The sequence below is a fragment of the Rhipicephalus sanguineus genome, chromosome 1 (genome assembly GCF_013339695.2).
Source record: "Rhipicephalus sanguineus isolate Rsan-2018 chromosome 1, BIME_Rsan_1.4, whole genome shotgun sequence".
NCBI lineage: Eukaryota > Metazoa > Arthropoda > Arachnida > Ixodida > Ixodidae > Rhipicephalus > Rhipicephalus sanguineus.
Genome location: NC_051176.1, coordinates 215,206,196 through 215,231,076, shown reverse-complemented (window position 1 = coordinate 215,231,076; position 24,881 = coordinate 215,206,196). Strand labels below are relative to the sequence as shown.

Sequence of the window (24,881 nt, the reverse complement as noted above, 5' to 3'; positions counted from 1 at the left end):
GGATGTGATCGTGTTCGTCAAAAGCAACAAAGAATATGAAGCTATTCTGCTCAGTGCCGTGCACAGTTGCTGGGAGTTGGTGAAGCCGGTAATCATTGCAGATAGTTTCAGAAAATACGAATTCATTACCACAAAAGCAGCAGCATTTGCCATGGCAATGCCAGTATCGAGCGAATGCATAGAATACGCTGAAAACATACTGTCTGCCCCCTGAAGAAGCTAACTTTCACCCAGCTCTTGGCAATGTTTCCTTTAAGTACTTTGTAAATGCCAACCACAAAGGGCAGTTTGTGGTATTATGACAAAAGTGACATTTTATGCTGTATGACCAGTAATACGATTGACAGTAGCAACGGCAGTGGTGATGGCTGCGGGGATATCCATGGCAAGAACTGCACAAATAATGCTATTGTATGCCCGAGCATAGCGGACGTTGAGGTGAAACTGGAAGTTGCAGGATTGTTCTTTACGCGCGACGCTGGTACCAAAGGTGCACTTGAACAGTACTCCAGGACCTTGAATGTGTAAATCATGCATTTTCAAACACGCTTGTTATGAAAATGGCAACTATTAACAGCCATTCATGATTACTTTGCCAAATAATGCAGATTCGAGTTTCAGCATTTATTAGCCCTCTTTTCTAATCAGTCCACCAAATGATTCGATTGATTTCATCAGCCACTTCAGTGTCAAATTAATTGACATTTATAATGATGATTTAATGTTTATTGGTACAAGGACCAGATATGGCCAAAGAGCTCCTCAGTGGAAGTAGGCTACATAAGACTTTGTGTTTGTTATTGCCTTAATGTCCTGTACCAGGCTAGGATTGAATGTGGGGGCACAGCTGCCACAGTCTTCTACTGCCTTTTCATTGTCATTTTTTACTTGCATCGATTTTAATGCTTAGTCAGGCGCATGCAGCTGGCTGACCTTATTTTTCTACTTTGCTTTATGGTCCATTTTTCATGGTTGACACTGTAACACTGTTGTCTTATTTTTGTTACAGCTACTGTTTGATTTCTTGGCTTTCAAGAACGACGTCAATTTTTGGCGTGGTCGTAAGACCTTTGAAGGTCTTTCTGTGAAGGCTGTGCTATGGCGAGGTTTTAGTCAAGTTATCGTATTTTTCTACCTTCTTGATGAAGACACCAGCCGCATTGTGCTTGTCACGAGTGCTGTTGGAGCAGTCATTGAGGTTAGTGCCACATTACATTTTGAAACCGAAGGTTATGCTGTAGTTAAGAGTGGTGGTCACTGTGTGGAGGAGTTTGATGGGAGCCAGCTCTCTTTGCCAGGAAGTGTGTGGGTAAAAACTATGTACACCACTGGCGTAAATCATTTGGGGGAGGTCAGGGGGGTCCTGACCCCCCTTGTTTTGAGGCTTGAGGGGATGCCTCTTGCAAGTGTCCCCCTCTTGAGATTTATTTTTCAGACATATTTCAATTGCTTGACAGTGAAGTATAGCGCTCTTAACTTTTTTAAGGCCGGTTTATTTTGTAGTACGTGTGCACCTGTGTTCAATACTCTTCAGCTGTGTAAAGCTGTAGTTAAATTGCAACTACCATTCGATCGGTTTTCAAGAACACTCAGTGGCACAATGCAGTTACGTTAGGTGTGAACCCAGGCTCGTTTCTTTTTTTTTAAATTTTATTTCAAAGCATGATTTTAAATTTCATATAATTAACTATAAAACCTATATTTATAAAAACAAAATGGCAGCCATGGCCAGGAATGTGTCCACCCTTGTGGTTTTTCTGCATTTACGCCACTGATGTACTCCCTTACAGCTTTTATAATATCACACGAGTGTTAACCCCAGGATATGGTAGTGTCTAATATTAGCAAGAAGCAATGAGATCAGTTATACGACAATCAGCTTCACACTGGTGTTCTGAAAATATGATCGCATAGGTAACGCTGACAGGGTTTATGCATCTATGAGTGAGCAGCAAAGCAGACAGCACTCGCACTTGAGTGTGTTTGTGCACTTGGACATTGCATAGCAGATCTTGTTACTTCTTGCCTGCTGTACCGTGTCCTGGAGGCAATGCTCGCACAGTGTTATTTAAAAAATTGCAAGGGTGTACATCTAATGAAGGTGTCTTAATGTCCTTTATGCATTCTCAAGTTTGCATTTAACTAAATGAATGGAAAACATTAGAGATGATGGAATAGGGAAACGTCCTAGTCAAATATGAATGCTTGTGAGGAGTGACCTTTGAGTATAATATCAAATATATTTTTTTATATTTTTAAGGAAAGATAAATATGAAGTTTGTGTTGGGCTTGTTTTGTTAAAAAAAAAAGACAGGGTTGTTTGCTATATTTGATAAATAAATGCATGTACTAATGACATTCAGAACTTTGCATCTAGATTCTAGTCAAATCAGAAAATTGTAAACGAGTCATAACTTTTTTCACTTATCTGGTGTCCCATGAAAATGACAGTAATAAAAGAAAAATTGGCAAATTTTGTATGAAGGGCAACACTTTGATGGCAATTGCAATGTTTAGCATTACACATGGACTCCTCACATTGTGTTTAAACTGTTTGTGAGTACACCATGTCGGCATAATGCAGTGTGTCAGGGAACTCCTGCTGCATAGATGGAATAGTTCCCTGGCAACAACAAAATGTCTCTCAATGCTGGTATGACAGTAGTGCTGCCTGTGGTGATGCAGGCGTTGCACATTGATGGTGCACAGGATGAGATCCACTGGTTGCTATTAAGAATTGTGAAAAATGTGCCAAGAATCACACCACACTAGCTTGCATGTGGGAAATTTGTAAGCATGTCCTGTTGCATGTGCTTAGGCACCTGTTTATGATTTAATGGACAGAGTTCAAATTGTTAACTGCGTTCAATAGTGCGTCAGATCTGAGTTCAATTCCAGCCATGGGACATTTTTTTTTACTTCATATTTATCTAATCTTTGCTTACTTGTATAGATAAATATGTATATTCAGAACATCATGGTGATGCTGACAGCAAGTGTTTGCCTGTAGTGCCCCTGTATAATTTTTCTTGCAATAAGAGCGACCAGTTTATGCGTGTTGTACCCACTGAATTGAAAAAGTGCAATAGCATGACATTTAATTTCTTTTAAATGGTTGAAAGCATAATTATAGTGGCCAAATAATACATTTCTTTGCTTTAGTTTGTACATTTTATTCTGGCTACTTCTGAATAAGGAAGTTTTATTGAATGACTAGAAATTATTTTGTAGAAGTCTTCTGATTTGTACATTTGCTCAGGAACACTTGTTCCTGCAGCTCACCAGCCAACAGAATCTTCCAGAATAATTCACAGCTGCATTGGTCTATTCTCCCTGAGTACTGCTATAAGTATTATCCCTTACAAGTATTCAAATACTTTTGAATATTCAACAAGTTCAAATATTGATATCTCAAATCGAATATGAAGTGAATGGCAGAGACTGTTCACTCTGCATTAGCATTTACCGTACCTCGCTGTGATCCCAAATACCGACCAAAACATGGCCAAATTTCTTCGAACCATCCTTGCCAACATGTTTCAACTCTGCCGTGCGAATGAGCTTGCTGCTGCTTTTGCTGCACAGTGGGATGTGCACTGCCTTCTACCAAAAGCACAGCAAAGCACGAAAACGAATTCTGCCTGTCCATGACAGTGTGAGAAAAGAAAAAGTGCCGTCGACAAGCTGAGCTCGTCTTTGGCCATTTATGCCAGAAATGTGCCAACGATCCCAACTTGTCTATGGCACAGAAGAGGTTAAAAGTAGAGCTGTGCAAATAGCAAAATTTTGGGTGCGAAGCGAATTCGAATATTGAAGTGTGAGTGCAAATCGAATAAAATATTTTTCTAATATTTCTTGAATATTTCTAGAATGTTTCTCGAATACTTCGAAGTGAAATTGCAGGAAAAAATGTTGGAGAGGATTTCTAAGCACATTCTTATGAGATAGCAACATGAAAGTGTTTCTTTTCGCTAGGTTGATGAAGCGCTGGCAGGGTGGTGTTTCATAGTTGTCTTATCAAGAATGAGGCAATGTAGAGGCCGAATTGTATTTATGTACATGGTTTGGTGCAACCAAAGTGTTGCACAAAGATGCTATTTCCTCAGCCTCTCCTCCTCTTTCAACTTCTATGGAAACCCAACTGATGTAGCGGACAAGGGTGTGCTCCCTTCAAGTCCGGAGTTCCAAATCTGCCTCGTAGACGTCGATATATAAGAACAGCTGAATTCTTTGATGCTTAAAAGCTTAGGCGTCCGATTTTTCGGACTTCCCGCCCAAATTTCAGGTTCAAAACAGTATTAATTGAGCGCCCAACTCTGCCACATCTCCCATCTCCATGTTGGAACCAGCGTTTTCTTGAGTTAATACATTTGCGACCGTAGCGGAGCTTGAAAGGCAGCTTTGCCGCAATACGGGGGTGTGATGAGGTGAAGCATATTGAAAATCTAGGGACCACTTTTAATCGAACGTTGACTGTGTCTTGGCAAAGTTCGACCGTAGCGGAGCTTGAAAGGCAGCTTTGTCGCAATACGGGGGTGTGATGAGGTGAAGCATATTGAAAATCTAGGGACCACTTCCAGTCTGACGTTGAGTGTGTCTTGGCTAAGTTCGACCGTAACGGAGCTTGAAAGGTAGCTTTGCCGCAATACAAGAGTGTAATGAGGTGAAGCATATTGAAAATTTGAAGGGGTCACTTTTAAACAGACGTTGACTGTGTCTTGGCTAAGTTCGACCGTAGCGGAGCTTGAAAGGCAGCTTTGTCGCAATACGGGGGTGTGATGAGGTGAAGCATATTGAAAATCTAGGGACCACTTCCAGTATGACGTTGAGTGTGTCTTGGCTAAGTTCGACAGTAACGGAGCTTGAAAGGCAGCTTTGCCGCAATACGGGGGTGCTATGAGGTGAAGCATATTGAAAATCTAGGGATCACTTTCAATCAGACGTGGTCTTGGCGAAGTTCGACTGTAACGGAGCTTGAAAGGCAGCTTTGCCGCAATACAAGAGTGTAATGAGGTGAAGCATATTGAAAATTTGAAGGGGTCACTTTCAAACAGACGTTGACTGTACTTGTTTTTGGGAAGTTCAAATAGTTCGAATAGTAAAATTTTAGTGCAAATCGAATCGAATAGCAAACACTATTCGAAAAATATTCTAAATTTCGAATATTCGCACAGCCCTAGTTAAAAGTTCTGAGGATTCACACTCCCTAAAAACGCATCAAAGTGTCAGATCAGTGAGATCACTAGGTTTTGTGACTACATCATCATATAAAACTTATCCCTACAGTATATCTTGTTTGAGGGATAATGTAATCCTTAAATTATCTTCTTATTTCTTGTATACAGCTTATATTGTGCAAGAGGATGTGAGTCTGTATTTCTTAGTGTAGTAGGTAGTAATCTTACTGAACTCTTTTAGAATAAGTGCCCCATCAACTGGCAGTGCTAATTAATGGCAGAGCGTGGATGACATGCATTAATAAGGCATGGTTTGGATGTACATAAATAATTTCTTGCATTTTGCTGGTACTGCAGTATGAGTGTTTATTGTGCTTTGATAAGGTACATGTGTAGTCACAGCACTTTGACTCATGTACACATTCCAAAAGCAATCCATCTTTTGCTCTCATTTGTTACTACAGGTCTGGAAAGTAACCAAGGCTCTTAAGATGACAGTGCACTGGTCGAGCTTTAGGCCTCACATTGAGGTTTGTTTTTTATGTCACGTATCTTTTGTTGCTCGAGAAAGTTTTGTGTTATATACTGTAAAATTTCATGCGCAGTAGACTCTCATTGAACGGAACCTTTAGGGACCAGGAAAATGTGTTCTATTTCACAGGAGTTCTGTTTACTGAGAGATGAACAGGGGTGCAGAATACAAGTACGAAACCAATCATATCACTGATATCAGAGGCAGTTCCATTTAAGAGATTTCTGTTTACTGAGAGTCTACTGTATAATATGACGTTATTTCCTGAAAATGGTGCACCAAATTTAATTCTCGTGTTAAATTTTGGTACTGACATTACTGTGGCACATTTCCTGGCTTTATTGCTCAAGGATAATTTTCTTTTTATTTTCATTTCTCAAAACCTCTGATTTGCTCGTCACATTACATTTGGGTTTATAGTATTAGGTACAGGTTGCTCACAGGTATAATAAACAACACTTGTGACAGGAAAACAGTAACAAGCAACAATGGAAGTACCATTGTTGTGAGCAGGTATGAAAGAACAAGACAGGGGCTGTAGCAAACCGATTTTTTATATATATATATATATATAGTGTTCTCTCTTTAAAAACAAAGAAATTTCATTGCCCACAACTTCACATGCCTAAAGACAGTCATGTTGTGAGCTTAAGCCCCTAAACAAGTGTTACAGGCAACATAATTTTAACTATAGAAAATATAAAATGGCTGTTTGTGGTTGTCTCCTGATTAATTCATTTGCATTGCATAATGTATGCTATTGGCTGCAAGACTATAGTTGGTAATATATATAACATCACTTCAATCAGTGAGATTTTCTGCACCCAGCTTATATACAAGTTCAGACATATTTCCGCCATTTCTGGGACTCTGTATGTGCATTACATATAGAAGTCTGCATCTAATTTTCGAATTCTTGTCTAAGCAGAAATAGTACAGTGGTGACACGCCTGCATAAGAGGTAGAAGCTGTTGTTGCCCACTGAAGCCAGGTTGGATTCTTATTGGCCTATAACTGATGAGAAGGCTGAAGTGCACCATGTTGCTATGAGATAACAAATAAGGAAATGTCAAAGGCATTGCACATAACTAATGCTTCTGCAGCATCTAGACAAGATGTGATGTAGTGAGAGGGCTATGAGCGGTCAGGTGCTATTCAGTGCATAGTAGAGCGATGCACTGAGTAGCACATGCAGGTGGTGCAAGGATCATCTAAGGCATGTTCTCGACGGGTGGCGCACACTCGGAAGAGTTTTATGCATGCAGAGTATCTGCTTATGTGTTCCTGACAATCTGCTTGTGCTTTTAAAGCAAAAACTGTGAGTACTAGGATGTGAACATCACTACATATTCACCATAAAAACAGCTGCTAGATATCCAAAAACAACTAAAAAAGTATTCAATATTTAATTAAATTCAGTTTGCTTCTGACACTAATTGACTTGTACTTGATCCAGTCTCAAGAATCACTTTTCACAAGTACCTGCTCTGTAGGACAGACTGAGGCAAACTGTAATGCAACAGTTCTGGACAATGTGTTATGGCACATCCTTGTATCATGCGAGTGCCATCCAAAAAGCAGGATTGCAAGACTCTTCGTGCACAATACTTCATGTGTCACTGTGCAAGATGCTGAATATTATAGTACTGCATGATACTGCACATGCCACTATGATGGCTTACTGTTAGTGGTAGTGTACAAAATAGTTTGTGTGTAACATTTCTCTAGCTTTAACTGTTGTCTCGTGTGCACTTTTAAGTGAAGCTCGAATTTTCTTGCTCAGTCATTCATACATCTTGTGAAGGACCTCATTACTGTTAACTAAAGGTGTTTTTTTACTGTTTAGTTTGGTGCTATCAATGCTGAAGAAACAAAGACACAGGAGCTAGATTCTCAGGTGAGTGTATGTTGAAGGTGTGCGTTATAGGAGACAACTGGTAGTGAAAATTGTTGCGTGTGTTTTCTGCTTTTAAAAGAAACTGATAATTATGCATATTCAAGAAAAAGAAAGAGCATCATTGGATATTTGAGCTACAGCCCTTTTTACAGTTAAACCTCGATCTAATTAAGTCGGTAAACCTGAAAATTTACTTGGTTATATTGAAAATTCATTAAATTGAAATTAAACTTTTTATGCAATGTATGGTCGCCAAAGGATTCATTTTTTTTACACATAAAGTGCTATAAGATTGTTGTAATGATACACCAGTACGAAAAAAAAAAAAAAAAAAATTAATTTTAATTTGGCGGCCTTGACTTATCCACACTGGCGAAGTCCTCTTCACAGCAGCCATACGTCACCTGTAAAGCAAAAAAATAAAAATAAAAAATAAATGCAGCTGTGACAATACGAGTTATGCAAAGCCATTGCACTTATTTTGGCATCGTGGCTTGTCATCAAAACCGCAAGTGTTGGCCATAGTGATGCGACACTGATGCTAGCATGTTCACTAAACTGGACCACATGCTCTCCATTCAGTCCGTTTGATGAACGTGAAACATTCAAAATTGCTGCATGCCAAAAAAAGAAAAACTAAAATCGCATAAAAGCAAGGCAACTACCCGAATTGCAGCACCTTCATTTATGGCTCAGTGTTTTCTGTTTTCTCACGCATATGTCTGAAGAATTGAGCAACACCCGGTAGATCATTGCGAATTTTTTCCAATGCTATACTCGTTCAACAAAATTAAGTCTTGTAAGTCAGCTTTATCACAGTACGTCCACATAACTCTAAAGCTGGTGGTAGTGTGGCCGGTAACTGCGAGCAGCTCCGAAAAAATGTCGACTGCCTAAAACTTGTTGCAGCAGTGCCCTTAGGGGAAAAAAAACTTTCATTTGCAGTAAAAGCACCTGATAGTTCTAATTGCTTTTGCTAAGAATTTCGTCCATTCTTCACGGAATCCAGAGTAACTTTTCAAGTTTGGCATCATGGAGAGCGAGCTCTGTGATAAGCGGGGATGTTTTTTTTCTCACTGATATTGAGATTGCTTGCAAGATAAGTGAGAGCTTGTTGCGTTTAGTGCTATTGATTCTATGGCTACTCATGCTTGGTATACTTGACACATGGCGATAACAAAAACACCAAATTGGGTGCTGTCGCATGGCACATGCAGTGCAGAACATGCAGCTACGCTGCATAGAAACAGTGATGTAGTACACAATACAATGCACAAGGTTCCCACATGGCATGCACCAGCCGTATGCTCTCCCTCTCCGCCACTCCAAAGACGAGGAGAGCGTTCACACCCTTGCTCCCAGCCGCTGCCAGTAAAGGCGTTACATCACTTTGGCGGCCATGCTCTATCACGTGGCTTGCGATTTGAAAAATGTGTTCGTAAAATTTGGGTGTAATTAAACTGTATGACCACTGGCATCAGCAGAAGTTTTGATTTAATGCTTTGGTATTCCTCTTTGGCTGCACTGAAAATCCATTATATTTAAATCGCAGATACACACGCCTCGTTATATTGAGTTTAAAAATACATTGTGTTATATAAACATCAAGTATAAAAAGCTAAGTACTTTGTTTTACTGAGGATTTTGTTAAATTGAAGTTCATTATATCGAGGTACAACCGTACTATGACTTCACAATTGTAGGCTCATTTTTAGCACATAATCGCATTATTGCAATCATATCAAAAGATTATTTCTGGGATGTAAGGTGTTTCAGAGATGACAGGATGATAAAGAAAATGAGTTGGACCAGCTTGGTAGAGTAAACTTGCAGAATGCTTGATAGGTTGCTGTGTGAAGGCTTGGTATGCTAGAAAGCAACACAAGTGCAAGAGATAAAGTGGCTGAACAACCTCAGAATTTTAGCACCAGCCTCAAATGGCATTGTAGAGTATTGGAATGCCTAGTTGAGGCTAATTAGCTTTCATTAATATGCTTTCATATATTTAAAAAAATTTAACCTGAGCTCACATATTCTATGGATTCTTCTATATGTTCTTTTTGTCCCTTGTTGTCGGGTCACATGTTGTTCTGCAGGTATTGCTAGGACTGACTGCTCAGCACACTGAACTGCAAAAAAAGACAGAACAGGTGTTATGAAATGCAGTTAGCTCCTGAAAATACCTCAATACGCCTGACATCATGCTAGTATTAGCTGTACTATTCAAGTTTCGCTGCCATTTTCTTTTTTAGTAAGACATCTTTAGCCTCCGAATGAATGCAAAGTTTTAAGAGTAGTGTAGTACAGTTGAGTACCATTATAAGAAAGTTGAATTCGCACAAAAATACCTTTGTTATATTCAATATTTGTTACGAGGATGCATTTGTTCACAAGGCAGATTTTTAAATTCACTTTGTTATGGGGTGGGATGCGACCACAGTGTACTCTCCGTGGTCATTCATTGCTGTGTAATCACATTGTTGTTGCAACATCAATGCTGTCAGGTAAGTGGGAACTTAAATCTGTTTTTCTCATCCCCTGCAGGGAATGAGATACCTGTCCTACTTGCTCTATCCACTCTGCATTTGGGGTGCAATATACTCTCTTGTGTACCAGTCATATAGAAGGTAAGCAGAAAACAACAAACTTGTGCTTTCATGGAGCAGCTTCAAGGAAAAAAAAAAATGTTCATTCACTAAAGGCTTCTTCATTCTGAGCCTGCTTGGTCACACCTCCCTGTTAAGGGGCCCTGAAACATCTTTCAGAGTAACCTTAAAATAACCCCACTGTTGGACAAAATTGCCTCGCGAATTTCCAGTCACAAGAACTTTTTTTTAATCCTTCAAGTATAAGTGGAGTTACTGGTAGTTATCGCACCTTCTAAGCAGCTCTCTCCTTTCATCCTTGCAAGTATGCTGGAAGCTGCATAGGGGGGGATGGCAAGAGGCCAAGACTGCCTAAAAAGTTATATAGTCTCACTTCGTGGCCTCGAGCAGTTTTGCTAGTGTTTTCTGCGAATTTGTTAGCCACTAACTTCAGATCAGATGTGTGTGGTGCCAGCATGTGGAAGTATGCCGTGGTAGCTGCTGTATCGACACTATGCAGCAGAAGTGATGTACAACTGTCATGCACACGGGAAAGTGTTTTTGAATCGCACGCAAGGCTGACGTGCGAGCTCGCACTTGCGAGCCTTGGTCTGGCCAAGCTACATGAGTACCAGTGTGGACTGGATTTGCCCAACTCAATGGCTAGTAGCCAAATCTGGATTGCACATTTGGAGTGCATTCACTTAGACAAACTGAAGCCAAAGCATCTAGCTCACAAGGAGCATAAAAGGGAGCTCGCATGCACAGGCAACCGTACGTGTGGTTTGGCAATGATCTTCACTGGTGAGGATTATTGTAGTGGACTCAATACAAGACAAATGGCCGACTTGGGAACATAGAGTTTGAAGGAACAGGCATTTAGTACACCAGATGGCGCCTTGGATCAGTGTAGAAGAAAAGAACACTTTAAGCAGATGTATGCTGATTGAGACTTAAATACCAAACTTCTTCGTTCTTTTTGACATTGCAGGTAAGTATACTTTCTATGTATTCACTTAATAAATAGCAATGATAAATGCATATGTAGAATATTCTAGGGATCTAGAAATCAGCCAATACCATTTGGACCCGCTTGCTGCATAGCTGATGGCGACATTGCAAAGGAGAGAGAGTGCACAGCGCTTGGTCCGTCTCATTCACTATCCCGTGTTTCGAGCTGTTTCTCGTATTGTTGAGCTTAATACGGAGACTACAAGACCTTTCTTTCTCTTCCTTTTTTTTTTTTTAGCTGGTACTCCTGGTGCATTCATAGTCTCGCCAATGGTAAGTTTTACACCCTACCTTTCTTTTGTTTGCTGGTTTATTTTGCAATAGCAACAATCCTTGTTGTTCAATTTTGTGAGTACAGAATTGGTTGTTTAATTAGCCAAACGATAACCTTAGCTCCTCAATATATGTGTCAAAATGCAAAGCATACAAAAACATGCTTCCTTGCTGTAAATTTGCAATTGCCTTCATTTCTGTTCACTACAGATTCACCATTTATTTTTTATGCCTTCTCCACTACTCCAGAAGAAGATATGACACCAAATGAGTGTCATGCAAAATCTCATTCTCTCTTTATGACTTTGCTTTAAAATAGCATGAACGGAAAATATTGAACCAAGTTAGATGGACAGATAATTCATCTAGCACCATCACTAGCTATTAAAACTTTAGACTGATGTCACTGCATTATCTAGAGAAGTCCACCAGAGCTTTCATAATTTATCCTTTCATTTCAAACACACAATTTTTCTGCACCAATGTGGCTTTATGATCAGGTGATCTACAGAAACAAACACTTTTCTAAATGATGTTGCACCAATTGTTGAGGACTGAGGTCAAGCAGGCTGTGTTTACTTTAATTTTTCAATGGTTTGTGATTTGGTGGTTCCTAACACTCTAGTACATAAGTTAAAGGGACAATAAAAGCAAATATTAAGTCGATGTTGATTGTTTAAATAGCGTTTCAGAAACCTTGTAGTGCTTGTTTCATGCCAAGGAAATGCTTATTGTGAAAGAAAATCACGTTTTAGAGGTCTGCACAGCATTCGCGCACTTCAAATGATGCACCTGAATGGGCCTTCTGACGTAGCAGTTGCTGTGCCCAACGTTGCCCGACTTTACTGCCCGGCCGCCGACGCTACGGTTTCTTGTGCAACAGCGGCCATCAGCTTTGCCAAGACGCAGCCACGGGCCACTGTATAGTTCACTGTAACGGAGCTTAGCTTGGCCAGCAGCAGCAGTAGAGTATCAACAGTACGAAAATAGCGAGAGCCAAGTACACACGGCAGTACGCGATACCAAAACTACCACGGAGACGCACAGCTCGGCGAAAACTGAACTTTTGAGCCCCTCGCGCCGTTCTCCATGTCAGTGCCAAGAGGTTCTTTTTTTCCCATGAATCAAACAGAAACGAACAAGCAGCATTTTATTACGTCTTCTGATGCACGGAAGCTTCTTTTTTTATCGCAACTAGTTTGATTACTAGTGGTTAGTTGTACTCGGGGCTCTTGACGTCATCGGGATTATTTCCAAAATATCCCACTTGTGGCGCACATTGTGTCCTACATTTACCTTAATTTCTCGATTACTAGAGCACTGCTGTTGATACTATTGACGGTTAGATGTTCTCACACATTGACCTTTCACTCTGACATAATTTGTTATTTGCCGTTAGTGTCCTTTTAAAGATATATGATGTCAGTGGTTCTGTTTGTTTGCTCTTTTAGGATTATTTGTATCAACATAAAAATTTTGTTCACATATGAGGAAGTTAATCAGAACCATATTGCAATTATGGTTCATTCAATTTTTTTAGTGAACAAAACTGAAAAGGATAGGCCATAGTTTGGTGAATTGTTTTCGATATGTTCATAAACAACCTCTCTCCTTGCATTACCCATGCCAAAATATTCCTACATTATCCTAGTAGGTTGCTGGTTCGTTTAAGTTGGTAGCATTCCATAACTGTATACATTTAGTGCACAAGGAAGATGACAAAAACTTAGGCTAGATGCACACAAGAACTACATGAACTTGTGCTTTTGTAGCTTCTGATTTTCGCTGTACTACGTGCATGCAGAACACGTGCAGTTATTCCAGTATGTTGACTATGTAAAGCTGTTTGCTCCTGTTATAGACATTAATGATCGCTATGCTTTACAAAGCAACGTTAATTGATTGGTATAGTGGTGTCGCTCCATTTGCAGACTTTTAAATCTAGAGAAAAAAATTTAATGTGTTTTGCTAGAAAAAAACTGCCCTGTCAATTTTAAGGACACTTTGGACACCACAATGCTGAACAAACAGTATGTAATTAAGGTCAAGTGTTAATTTCGATAGTAATGTAAAATTCTGTGAATGTGATGACCGAGAAAACACCAAAAGACGTAAATGAATCTTTTGGTGTTCTCAGTTTTGTGTCCAGAATAACTCATAGTTTGGTGATTTAGACTGTCGCATTAGAATGTTTCAATCTTTGATTCTTAGTAAACTTGAATATTGTTCAACAATGTGGAATAGCACTGTCATTATCCTTCTGAAAAAAAATAGAACAACTTTGTGAGTACCCTTCTTAATAGGCATATGAGTAAATCCTACTATCACACTTATACAAGAGTTCTTGATAGGTACAAGATGAGATGGTCGAATAGGTGGTTAGTTCGGGCTTCGTATTTTTGCAGAGATGCCTTCATGGATATACTGAATGTTCATTTTTACTTCACTTTTTTTTTTCCTCCTGGAAAGGCGGTCATGGCACAACTATTAGGGGTGTGTGAATATTGAAATTTTCGAATACGAGTTGAACACAAATAAGGCAAAAAAAAAACTGTCTTCAAATATCATGTCGCATATGTCATGATTATCATAATAATAATCATCAGCCTATCTTTTGTCCATCGCAGGAATAAGGCCTCTCCCAATGATTTACAACCTACTCTGTCCTTTGCAGCCTTGTCCATTTCATGTCAGCAAATTTCTTAATTTTGTTGCTCTAGCTAACCCTTTCCCATCCTTGGCCACTGCCTAGCTGTGTGAAGCCATGAAGATACTTTTGGCAATGCTCTCCTTACAAATTGCCATACACAAAAATTAGCTTCTTGATATCTTCACAAGATGAGAACTCTTTAAGTGCTTTAACATTGATCCGAAAGAAAAAGACCCTCTCCCTTATGCAGTGTGATGCTCGCACATTGCCATTTCTTTCTACAAGCATCCAAACATTGTTTAGGTAACGTTTTTGACAGTTATTTTATTGGATCTCTTTATAAACTACAGAAGTACAGCATACGCTGTGTAAGAAACCTGCGGAATAAACATTGATGAAAAAAAAAAACCATCCTTGTTACCTGGGCATTCCGTTCAGGCTGAAATGAGCTCGAAGGTCATGCGTGCATCATGCATATTTGTCAGCGATTACATAGCCAATTGCCAGGAATGCAGCTTAAATAGGCACTGAATCATAGTATGCAGTAACTGCAAAGTACAGTGTAACCTCACGGATACATATTAGCGATGTTTTACATTTAAGAATGCCTATCATTCGTAATTTGTCACTTGTTTGAATATTTGAATTTGTCCGAATATTCGCTTCTCCGCACGTTTGGCCGTGGCCGGATTTTCAGGAAAATCTGAATATGCATTTTTTCTAACTGAATATGTTTCAAATAAGGAAAATATTCTATTCGTATTCAAAATTATGAATATTCACACATCCCGTATAACTGTGTATTTAGAGTTCACAGATCGGTAATACCTACATTGCAAAGGCGATTATGAAATGTAGAGTTGTTGCTCCACAGTTATGTTTCAACTTTAACACATGACTGCATGGGGTGCCTCATGAAAAAAATGCTTGAGACCAGTCAAGAGTGCCTCACTCATGAACAAAGTTATTAATAAAAAAAATATGGGATGAAGACAGTAATATGCGGGCCTCTAGCGAGCAGTTCGTGGGCCGCATGCTTGAGATCCCTGCTCTACTCTGAAGTGTCCTCAAAGGAATACCTGTAGGCTATAGCCATTTTGCATATATCCATGCAGACTAAAAAATTGCACGAAAGCTTCAATAAAGCCACAAAATGTACACCGGTGGTGTAGCACTTACTTCATGTAATGCTGAGATTCTAATTCAAAGAAGGAAAAAACATGGAAAGGAGGGTGGGGGGAGAATGTGGGTATTTATGTGTGTGTATGTTTGCACACATGCACTTTCCATTGCTCATATATTTTTCTGCTTTGTATTTACCTTTGTTACTGCTGCAGGAGTGTATGCCTTTGGGTTTCTGTTCATGCTGCCCCAGCTATTTCTCAACTATAAGCTGAAGTCTGTGGCTCATCTTCCTTGGAAGGTGTTCATGTATAAGGTAAGGTAGCTCTCCTTTTGAGCAGTGCTGGTTTATACGTATTGGCAAAGATTGTCCTTCGCATTTGCAATATTTTTGCTTTGACAATCAATGCATACTACTTGCCCTGCCCATTCAGCTTTATCCATGTGATAGGCAGATGCCAGTTAGTACCATGTTTACATAATTCTAATGCAGCATAAAATATAATGCATCCTATTTTTCGCTGGTTCGTAGCATTGGGTAATGTGTACCAAAATTCTAACAATCAACTGACTTTCAGAACAAGTTGTAAGCCCACATTTTTCTTGATGAGAAAATAATTAAACGTGCAGAACGTACATTCACACAGTACAAATTTATTAACACTTCGCCCTTATTGCCAGAATTTTTTACCCCCCCCCCCCTCCCCAAAAAGAACATTGAATTGCACCATGTAACTTTGGTTGAAAGATTTAAAATTAATTTTTACACCACTTTGTACCCCATGGCAAACCTTTTACCTCATTTTCTAATTGTTTGTCTGTTGACTTGGAAGGTTATGACTTGGAAGGTGTTGATGTGGAAGGTCTTGCATCCTATGATAACTTGTAGAATGTTTGGCATTACAGAGATGATGGCTGCAATTTGGCTCAGTGGCGTGGCAGGGGAATCGTTTGAGGGGGAGGTGTTCAACCTTTCTTCCAAATGTTTTGACAACCCCTCCCCCATTTAATAAAACGTTTCATGAGGCAGGCTGTGAAGTATGTAAAAATGGAGAATTGGTATAGGGTTGCTGCGTGGAAAATCGACAGGGATGAAGAGAGGTGCATAAAGCAGACAAATTCAATGCTGACTTTCAACAGAATTTTCATTTTGCTGGTGCACAGCTATTTTTACTGAACACACGGCAAAACAAGAACATTGCACCTACACACCGATTCTGCTCACATCACTACTGCAACCCTGGGATTTGTGTAGGTCAGCTCTTTCTCACACGAAGCTACCAGTGGGCAGCGGACACAGTTGACTCGCGTGTGTTATCACGGCAGCATCGATAATTTTTCTTTTGAGGGTTGGCTTGCAAGGAATGCGTTGTAGTACAAAACTCAGCATATTGGGGCAGGGCCTCTTAAAAATACAGAATACACGAGAACACATTTAAGAAGGTGGCTGAGAAAAAAAAAATAATAGGAGAAGCACCCTTGTTGGTTTCTCCTGTGATCTCTTGGTGCAAAAATCTGTGCAGGTTTGCTGCTGTGCTGCTAACCTGTTTCTCTTTCTTTTCATTGCAGGCATTTAATACTTTCATTGATGACCTTTTTGCATTCCTCATTACAATGCCGACAGCTCACAGGGTGGCTTGCTTCAGAGACGATGCAGTATTTCTAGTCTATTTATACCAGAGATGGTAAGTTGTTTGAAGTCATTGTGGTGGCATCCTGCTAAGATTGGTAAATTTCCTGGTTGAGTTTCTTGTATGATTATCTGAAACATACTTAATTAATTTGGACCTTCGACCTGTTCACATTCTTTGAAGTGCAGTGCACAAAACGAAGCATCACGCTCCTTGTGCTGCATTTCTTAGCGCCCATAAAGTGACTGCAGATTGCCACTGTTTTGGTTTGTTGAAGGCAAGTATACAATAAAAAAAACAACAGCAACAGCCACAAAAAATATTAAAATTAAAAGGTTGAGGTCAACTAAGCCAAAGGTTCTTGGCAATAGACTGGCTATGAATCGTCAGTCCCAGCCAATTGCTGAGAATGCTTCTGTGCAATCGTGCCTCCATCTTGACACATCTCACAAGAAAAAAAAAAAAAAGTGCACCTACGAGTGAAAGGGCCTCCACTAGACTTTTTTTTTTTTCTTATGTATTATCTGCGAAGGTATATTGATACTGAGTTGCTATATAAGGAGAGTTGCATCTAGGAAAAATGCTCATTATCAGTCAGCGCAGTGTCTGGAATTTTGCTAATTTTCCATTTTCTGGCAATTCTTTATATGAATTCAGTCATAAAACAAGAGTGACAGATGTCTTGTGTGTTCATCGTTTGCAAAACACAGGTTAAATTAATAGTGGGTGGTGTCCAGATAAGATCGAACACGAGGTCCCGGTCACCATTCCCGATTGTGATGAAATTTACTGTATGTCTAGGCATTACACCCAGAACAATGGTTTCGCAGTTAGTTTTGCGAAAAAAAAATTTGTTTGCCTGAAAAAAAATATATAAATTTTGGCCGCAAAAAACGCTTTTCCGCCAATTTCGTGATTTCTGAATTTTGAGCGCACCTAGGGAAAAAACGGTGAACTTCTTCATCACAATATTTATTACCCTTAAAGAACAAGTGAAATACAATCTTATGAGTCTATTATTTCCCTTGCTTGTCGAAGCACGTTTGAAGAAAAAAATCACAAACTTGGCAAATCACACAAAATACCTCTATTTCAGGAATTTATTTCTGCAAGCAGGTTAAAGTTCGGATAATAAAAATTGGTACATATTAACTTTGATACTTTCGCTCTCTTTTAAAATGATATGCGTGGTTTTATCGCGCTCTGTTTTACTTGATAATTGGGCTGAAACGTAAGGGATTTACCAAAAATGCCGAACTTTGAAAATGATTTTCTCAAAAAGGCCATTTTAAATTTTTTTTTAAGATCCCTCCGATTGAAGTCAAGGACGTCATCTACCATTGTGCAGAAAAAAACATTGCATTATTTTGGTTGCTAACAAGTTATAGTGCGTCAAATGTGACCATGCCAGCCTAGCGGCCGCGTCGTTCGTTATGGGCTGAAACTCGGATATAAGTTGCTCAAAAATACTTGTACGTCACATAATCACAAATCAGCAGCTCCACACCAACAAATGCGTAGCCCGTTGTCATTGTTCAGCGAGCTTTGTCTTGCGATGAGCCGCTTGACAAACCCGCAGCAGCGGCCGCTCGATGCTGCGGGCACTCACATCACACGAGTACCGCTTCGACTGCGAATGAGCCCCGCTTGAGCACCAAACTACGCTCAGAGGACAAACGAGAGAGGGAATGCATCACTGTGAAAGTTAAAGGCCGTTAAGTGCCAACAAATGTCATAATATGCAACGAAAACTCTACCGGCGATTTCCCAGTGAGCGCCTCCAGTAGTGTGCTCATGTGTTGCTTTCTCTCCTCGGATGGCCTAAATATAATTAGGTTCATTCTATGAGCAACATATGGCACAAAAGAAAGCCATTGACATCTAAAGAAAGCTGTCATACGTGCTTCCGATGGTCGAGCAACTCAAACTGCAGTTGTTCATCTCGTGCCAGAACACTTGTGTCAGCCGGCTGTGAAAAGAAGTGTGTCCAAGTCCTTTACTTCATTAAAGAACCGCTTTTACAATACTGTATTGTTGGGCGTCCGCAGATAAAATATTCAACGCAAGTCGAACGTTTACACGATATTTTGCGGCTTCGCGCATAACAGCAGGGAAAAAAAAATACATCCGTGCTGTATTGAAGGCGCTCACTGGGAAATTGCCGGCAGAGTTTTCGTTGAATACTATGACATTTGTTGGCACTTAACGGCCTTTAACTTTAACAGTGACGCATTCCTTCTCTCGTTCGTCCACTGAGCGTAGTTTGGCGCGCAAGCGGGGCTCATCCACAGTCGAAGCGGCACTCATGTAATGTCAGCGCCCGCAGCATCGAGTGGCCGCTGCTGCGGGTTTGTCAAGCGGCTGATCGCAAAACAAAGCTTGCTTAACCATGACACCGGGCCTGCGCATTTGTTGGTGTGGAGCTGCTGATTTGTGAGTATGTCACGTACAAGTATTTTGAACAACTTATATCCGAGTTCAGCCCATAACGAACGACGCGGCCGCTAGGCTGGCATGGTCACATTTGACGCACTATAACTTTTAGCAACCAAAATAATGCAAACGTTTTTTTCTGCACAGTGGTAGATGACGTCCTTGACTTCAATCAGAGGGATTTAAAAAAAAATTAAAAATGGCCTTTTTGAGAAAATCATTTTCAAAGTTCGGCTTTTTTGGTAAATACCTTACGTTTCAGCCCAATTATCAAGTAAAACGGGGCGCGATAAAACCACGCATATTATTTTAAAAGAGAGCGAAAGTATCCAAGTTGATATGTACCGATTTTTATTATCCTAACTTTAACTTGCTTGCAGCAATAAATTCCTGAAATAGCGGTATTTTGTGCGATTTGCCAAGTTTGTGATTTTTTTCTTCAAACGTGCTTCGACAAGCAAGGGAAATAATAGACTCATAAGATTTTATTTCACTTGTTCTTTAAGGGGAATAAATATTGTGACGAAGAAGTGCACCGTTTTTTCCCTAGGTTCGCTCAAAATTCAGAAATCGCGAAATTAGCGGTAAAGCGATTTTTGCGGCCAAAAGTTGTATATCTTTTTTCAGGCGAACAAAATTTTTTTCCACAAAACTAACTGCGAAACCATTGTTCTGGGTGTAATGCCTAGACCTACAGTAAATTTCATCACAATCGGGAATGATGACCGGGACCTCGTGTTCGATCTTATCTGGACACACCCAGTGATGTCTAAGCGCATGTTAAAACCACCATGCAGAAAGCATAAAAATGGCTGTTGTGCTTGCAGAGGAATTGTGAGAAATTTATTTAGCTGAGCTTCAGAAGCCCTGACAAAAAAAAAAAAAAGAAAAGTCATTAACGTGCGTAGGGCAGCAGACTCACTCATGTGTCGACTCACTCAGACTCAGATCGAGCCATGAGTGTGGGTCTGATTGAGTCTGGTTGAGTAATATTTTGGTGTGCTTAAGTCTGAGTGAGTTCGGTTGAAACAAATTTACTGAGTCTGAGTCTGAGAGAGTCCGGTTGAGAAAATTTTTTGTGATTCTGAGTCCATATGAGCTCTAAGCACAAAATATATTTCCTGAATGAGTCTGAGTGAGCTCGAAATTTTTTTGCTGACATATGGTGATAACTACTCAGCTTCAGCATTACTATCAGCCTTATGACAGCTCACGTTGATACTCACTTCTACTCACAGATACTGCAACGCACTCGCATTCATACGCCAGCTTAATAATTATTGATCAGAGGCGCGCCTTGACCCCCCCCCTCCCCCGAAAAATTTTTCATAGGAAGCTTTTGATAAAAATATCTCGTTTGAGTCAAATATTTCAATAAAAATGTCCTTCTGGATTGCAATCACTGATAACTCGTATGTGAAGGAAGGAGATCAAAATGCGCATCGTAGAGCACCGATTATGCGAGATATTGGCGTTTAAGCGCGTTGACATCCTGATTGAAAAAGCTAACTATACAATGATGGACTCATGAGTCGGCCCACACAGTCTTACTCAGACTCAGATCGAGCTGTGAGTCTGAGTCTGAGTCAGTAATATTTTGGTGAGTTTGAGTCAGAGTGAGTACTCTTGAGAAAAATTTTAGTGAGTCTGAGTCCGAGTGAGTCTGTTTGAGGAAAATTTTATTGAATGTGAGTCTGAGTGAGCCCTAAAAGCAAAATATATTCCATGAGTGAGTTTGAGTGAGCTCCGCACTTTTTGCCTACCTATGTTAGCATGCGATAAAAACATGCCGCTAGCCTGCATAAGGATGGTTAAATTTGCATATGTCACACGAGTGGGGTGCTACTTGTGCACTTAATGTCTATAGTGTTGTAAAATTACTGATCACTAATTAAATTTTTAGTGTAGCTGTTTGGAAGCATGATTGTGTGTAAGAGTTGAACGTAGGTTTCCAGAACATGAAATTTCATAATTTTGCTGTAATGTAAATTGTCCAGTGCTTCTTCCTTCCTCTATCTTGTTTTTTCTTTTTAAACAATGCTTATAGAATTTAAACACGCACTTTCTATTAGCTGATGTGTGTCACAGAAGCACTGCTCCTAAATTGACTGTAATAAAACCAATCTGTCAAACCAGTCCAACTGTAGTTCTATCAGCACTGTAAGAATAGACAGGTACCCCAGCTATAAAATTCAGTGGCGTTTTCAATTACATGTCTAAAGGTCCTTGCTATTGTAGATCTAGCGAAGGCCTTGTCTTGTGCACAGCATGAAGAAGGCATGGCAGAGTAACCAGCAGTTGGTTGTTTGCAACTCTGCTCTTCAAAACACATTGAAATGTGTTACCTTGAAAAAAATGCTTATGAGGTGAATGCTGTTTAACATTCCATTACACTGCTTTCTTAAAGGCTGTTGCAGGACTTCTGCGACACTTTTCTTCTATACGCATATTGTGTATGACTGTTGAGTTTGGCAGAAGGTTGTGTAATGTAGTAGGTACAAATAATATAACCTTCATATCATGTATTATAGCTCTAATAAATTCTAATTTGTGCTAAAAGTAAGTCAAAAATCATAAACATAATTAAAAACTCTCACGGTTATAATGAAGGTTGAATGGGCTGTACACAAATTTCAACTACTTAGCGTCCCCGCAGAAGCATCTGCACAAGCAGGCATTTGGTGTGTAGTGACACCATGGACCCGAGCTAACACAGTGGTGGATCCAGAGGGGAGCGGTAGGGACAATCGCCCCCCCGCCTGCAGTGCCTGTCGCCCACCTCCTTTGTCAAGTTGCTTCGGCTACCATTACACAAAAGGGGGAAGGAGAGTCTTGTCCCTGCTCTCTACCTCTCTCCTCGTTTGACCCCCCCCCTCCAGTCAGATGAGGGAACCCCCCCAGAGTCGGCACCTGAATCCCCCCCTGAGCTAAGGGGGTTTCGACCCCTCCCACACCTCGCTGTGCGTGGCTCTGCCGTATCTGGGGAAAAGGGGATTCCGGAGGTTGAGCCGATACCGGGTGATTGGACCTTTAAGGCCCCCCGGCAGAGGCAACACACCTCTTTAGCCCCGGCTTCACATAGACAGCGCCCCTAGGCTGACCCCCGCAGGGAAAATTAGCAGTCGCCTTTTCTTGTCTCTCTCCTTTCACATCTTCGTCTTTCTCTCTCACATTTAATCTTTCATGTCCTCTCCTCTCTTCAGTTTACTTCTGTTTTTCATGGTGGCAAGGGTTAACCTTGTGTGGGTAGCCAGACTTGGATATGCCATATTTGGTTATAGCGGTAATATACAGCTAGCGCTTGCAGGATCTGTTTTTAACACTTCCTGCACATCCCCTAGTTGGGCTCTGCGGTGGGTGGTTGGCGTTACTGCCGAAACATAAGATATCCTATGGCTAGCTCTATTCCCGAAACTTCCCCATCGCCCCCATAAGAGAGGGAGCACCGAAGATGTATTTTTATTTGTTGGACACCGGAAAGAAACATTTCCACATTATCATGCCGTTCATTCCGAGAAAGCAGGAAAAACAGTGAGAATGAGCTCGCCTTTCCTGGTCTCAAAAACTGTCCGATACCATTGGAGTAGGCTACAAAGTGTTGATAATGGCAAATGGAGATCTTCTCTTGGCACTCCGCGATCAAATACAACATCAGAAGCTCTCCAATCTAACATCAGTTGGGGACGTCCCAAGGACAGTCACCCCGCACCGCACGATGAACACATCCCGTGGTGTTGTCTCAGATGATGACCTGATGGGACTAACTGAGGCTTAACTTTTTGAGGGCTAGAGTGACCAGAATGTCCTGAATATGAAGAGAATCAGTATGAGGCGTGATGGAAAGGAAATACAGACAAAGCATCTAATCCTCAGTTTTGGCTCCAGTATCCTGCCCGAAACGATCGACACAGGGTACATCAAACTCAGTCAGACCTTACATTCCATCCTCTCCAATGCTTCAAGCGCCATCGATTTGGCCACAGTTCACAGAACTGTCACGGCCAGTCTACCTGTGCAAAATGTAGTGGAACCGAACATCCGTCCGAGTCTTACGAAAACGCTGCACACTGTGTGAACTGTGATGGGGACCACACTGCGTACTCGCGATCACGCCCATCATGGAAGAGAGAGAAGGAAATAGTTGCAATTAAGGTCAAGGAGGCATGCAGGCATATTTCCTACTTATGTAAAGGTAGCTTTGCCGATGTGGTACATCAGGGGGCAGCATCACAACGGCTCCTGGCAGCTGTCCAGCCCACACATAGTGAGCTGGCAGTGACGCCAACTGCCCCCTCGGCGACTGCAGCCAGTGCTGCATCGCCATCTCTCAAAAGGGACCCACCAGCCTCTGGGCACGTGGGCCCAAAGGTTCTGCCCCCTGAGGCGAAGCCACTTCGGCGAACATCCAACGCCTCGCAAAAGGCAATGGACACTAGTTCGAGTGAGGCGGTGCACAATGCGTCGAAGGAGCGGCGCAACTCTGTCAGCCGCTCCAAAAAAGAAAAAATTCGTATTACGGGACCTGGAAAGAGCTCTGTAATTTGAGGGCTCTGTAAACACACAGCACTAAGCTTCCACTCAAAATGGATACGCAGGTATTGCAATGGAACGTTAGAGGTCTTCTGCATAATCTAGACGACGTTACTGAGCTCCTGCGTAAATTCAGTCCAAAAGTGCTGTGTGTTCAAGAAAAACATTTTAAACCCACACACACAAACTTCCTCAGACAATATGCCATATTCCGCAGGGACCATGACGACGCAGTCACTTCGTCCGGTGGTGTGGCGATCATAGTGTATAGTAGCGTTAGCTGTTGGCAACTCCATCTGAGAACGCATCAAGAAGCAGTCACTATTCAAGCGGTGCTTTTTAACAAGCTAGTCTCTGTCACTTCATTATACATTCCCCCAGGCTGTAGAATTACTAGAACTGAATTCCAGAACTAATTGATGAGCTTCCTGAACCTTATTTTCTAGTTGGAGCTTTCAATGCATATAGCACACTTTGGGGAAATTCTCGTGATGCGAGAGGACGACTGATAGAAAATTTTCTATTCTCTACTGGTGCATGTCTGCTCAACAAAAATGAACACACATACTTCAATGCCACACACCAAACATACTCATCTATCGACTTAAGCATCACATCCAGTACTCTAGTTCCGTATCTTGACTGGTGGATTATTAAGAACCCTTACGGAAGTGATTGCTTCCCATAGCAATAAGTTTAACAAAATGAGTCAGTGGTTCCCCACAGCTTCCCCGTTGGAATATCAAGTCAGCAAACTGGGAGCTGTTCCAAGAACATACATATCTACAGTGGGATGACATTGCTTGCTTTAGCATAGACGACGCTGTGCCGTATATAACACATTTTATTATTGACGCTGCTGAAAAATGTATCAAACAAACGGACAAGTCAGAAAACGTTGTATACCTTGGTGGAATGAAGAATGTAGGGAAGCGAGGAAAAAACAGAATAAAGCTTGAGGTTTACTTTGTGACCATCCAGCAGCTGAGAGCCTTGTTAATCTCAAGAATTACCAAGTCGCAGGGCAGACGAGTGTGTCA

General features: G+C 40.8%; 2 protein-coding genes across 2 annotated transcripts in view; both read left to right on the top strand.

The window, feature by feature from the left end:
* Window positions 1–24,881, top strand: part of LOC119371803 (cleft lip and palate transmembrane protein 1-like protein) — a 59,203-nt gene that overhangs the window by 23,799 nt on the left and 10,523 nt on the right. Inside the window, 7 exon segments of the mRNA XM_037642261.2 lie at window positions 1,010–1,198; window positions 5,642–5,707; window positions 7,556–7,606; window positions 10,151–10,233; window positions 11,441–11,475; window positions 15,463–15,563; window positions 16,817–16,932. Coding sequence (XP_037498189.1) covers window positions 1,010–1,198; window positions 5,642–5,707; window positions 7,556–7,606; window positions 10,151–10,233; window positions 11,441–11,475; window positions 15,463–15,563; window positions 16,817–16,932 — 641 coding nt within the window.
* Window positions 14,421–24,881, top strand: part of LOC119371725 (anamorsin homolog) — a 265,406-nt gene continuing 254,945 nt past the window's right edge. The window contains exon 1 of the mRNA XM_049419406.1: window positions 14,421–14,428. The gene's annotated coding sequence lies outside the window, so the exon portion shown is untranslated. The remainder of the gene's footprint in view (window positions 14,429–24,881) is intronic.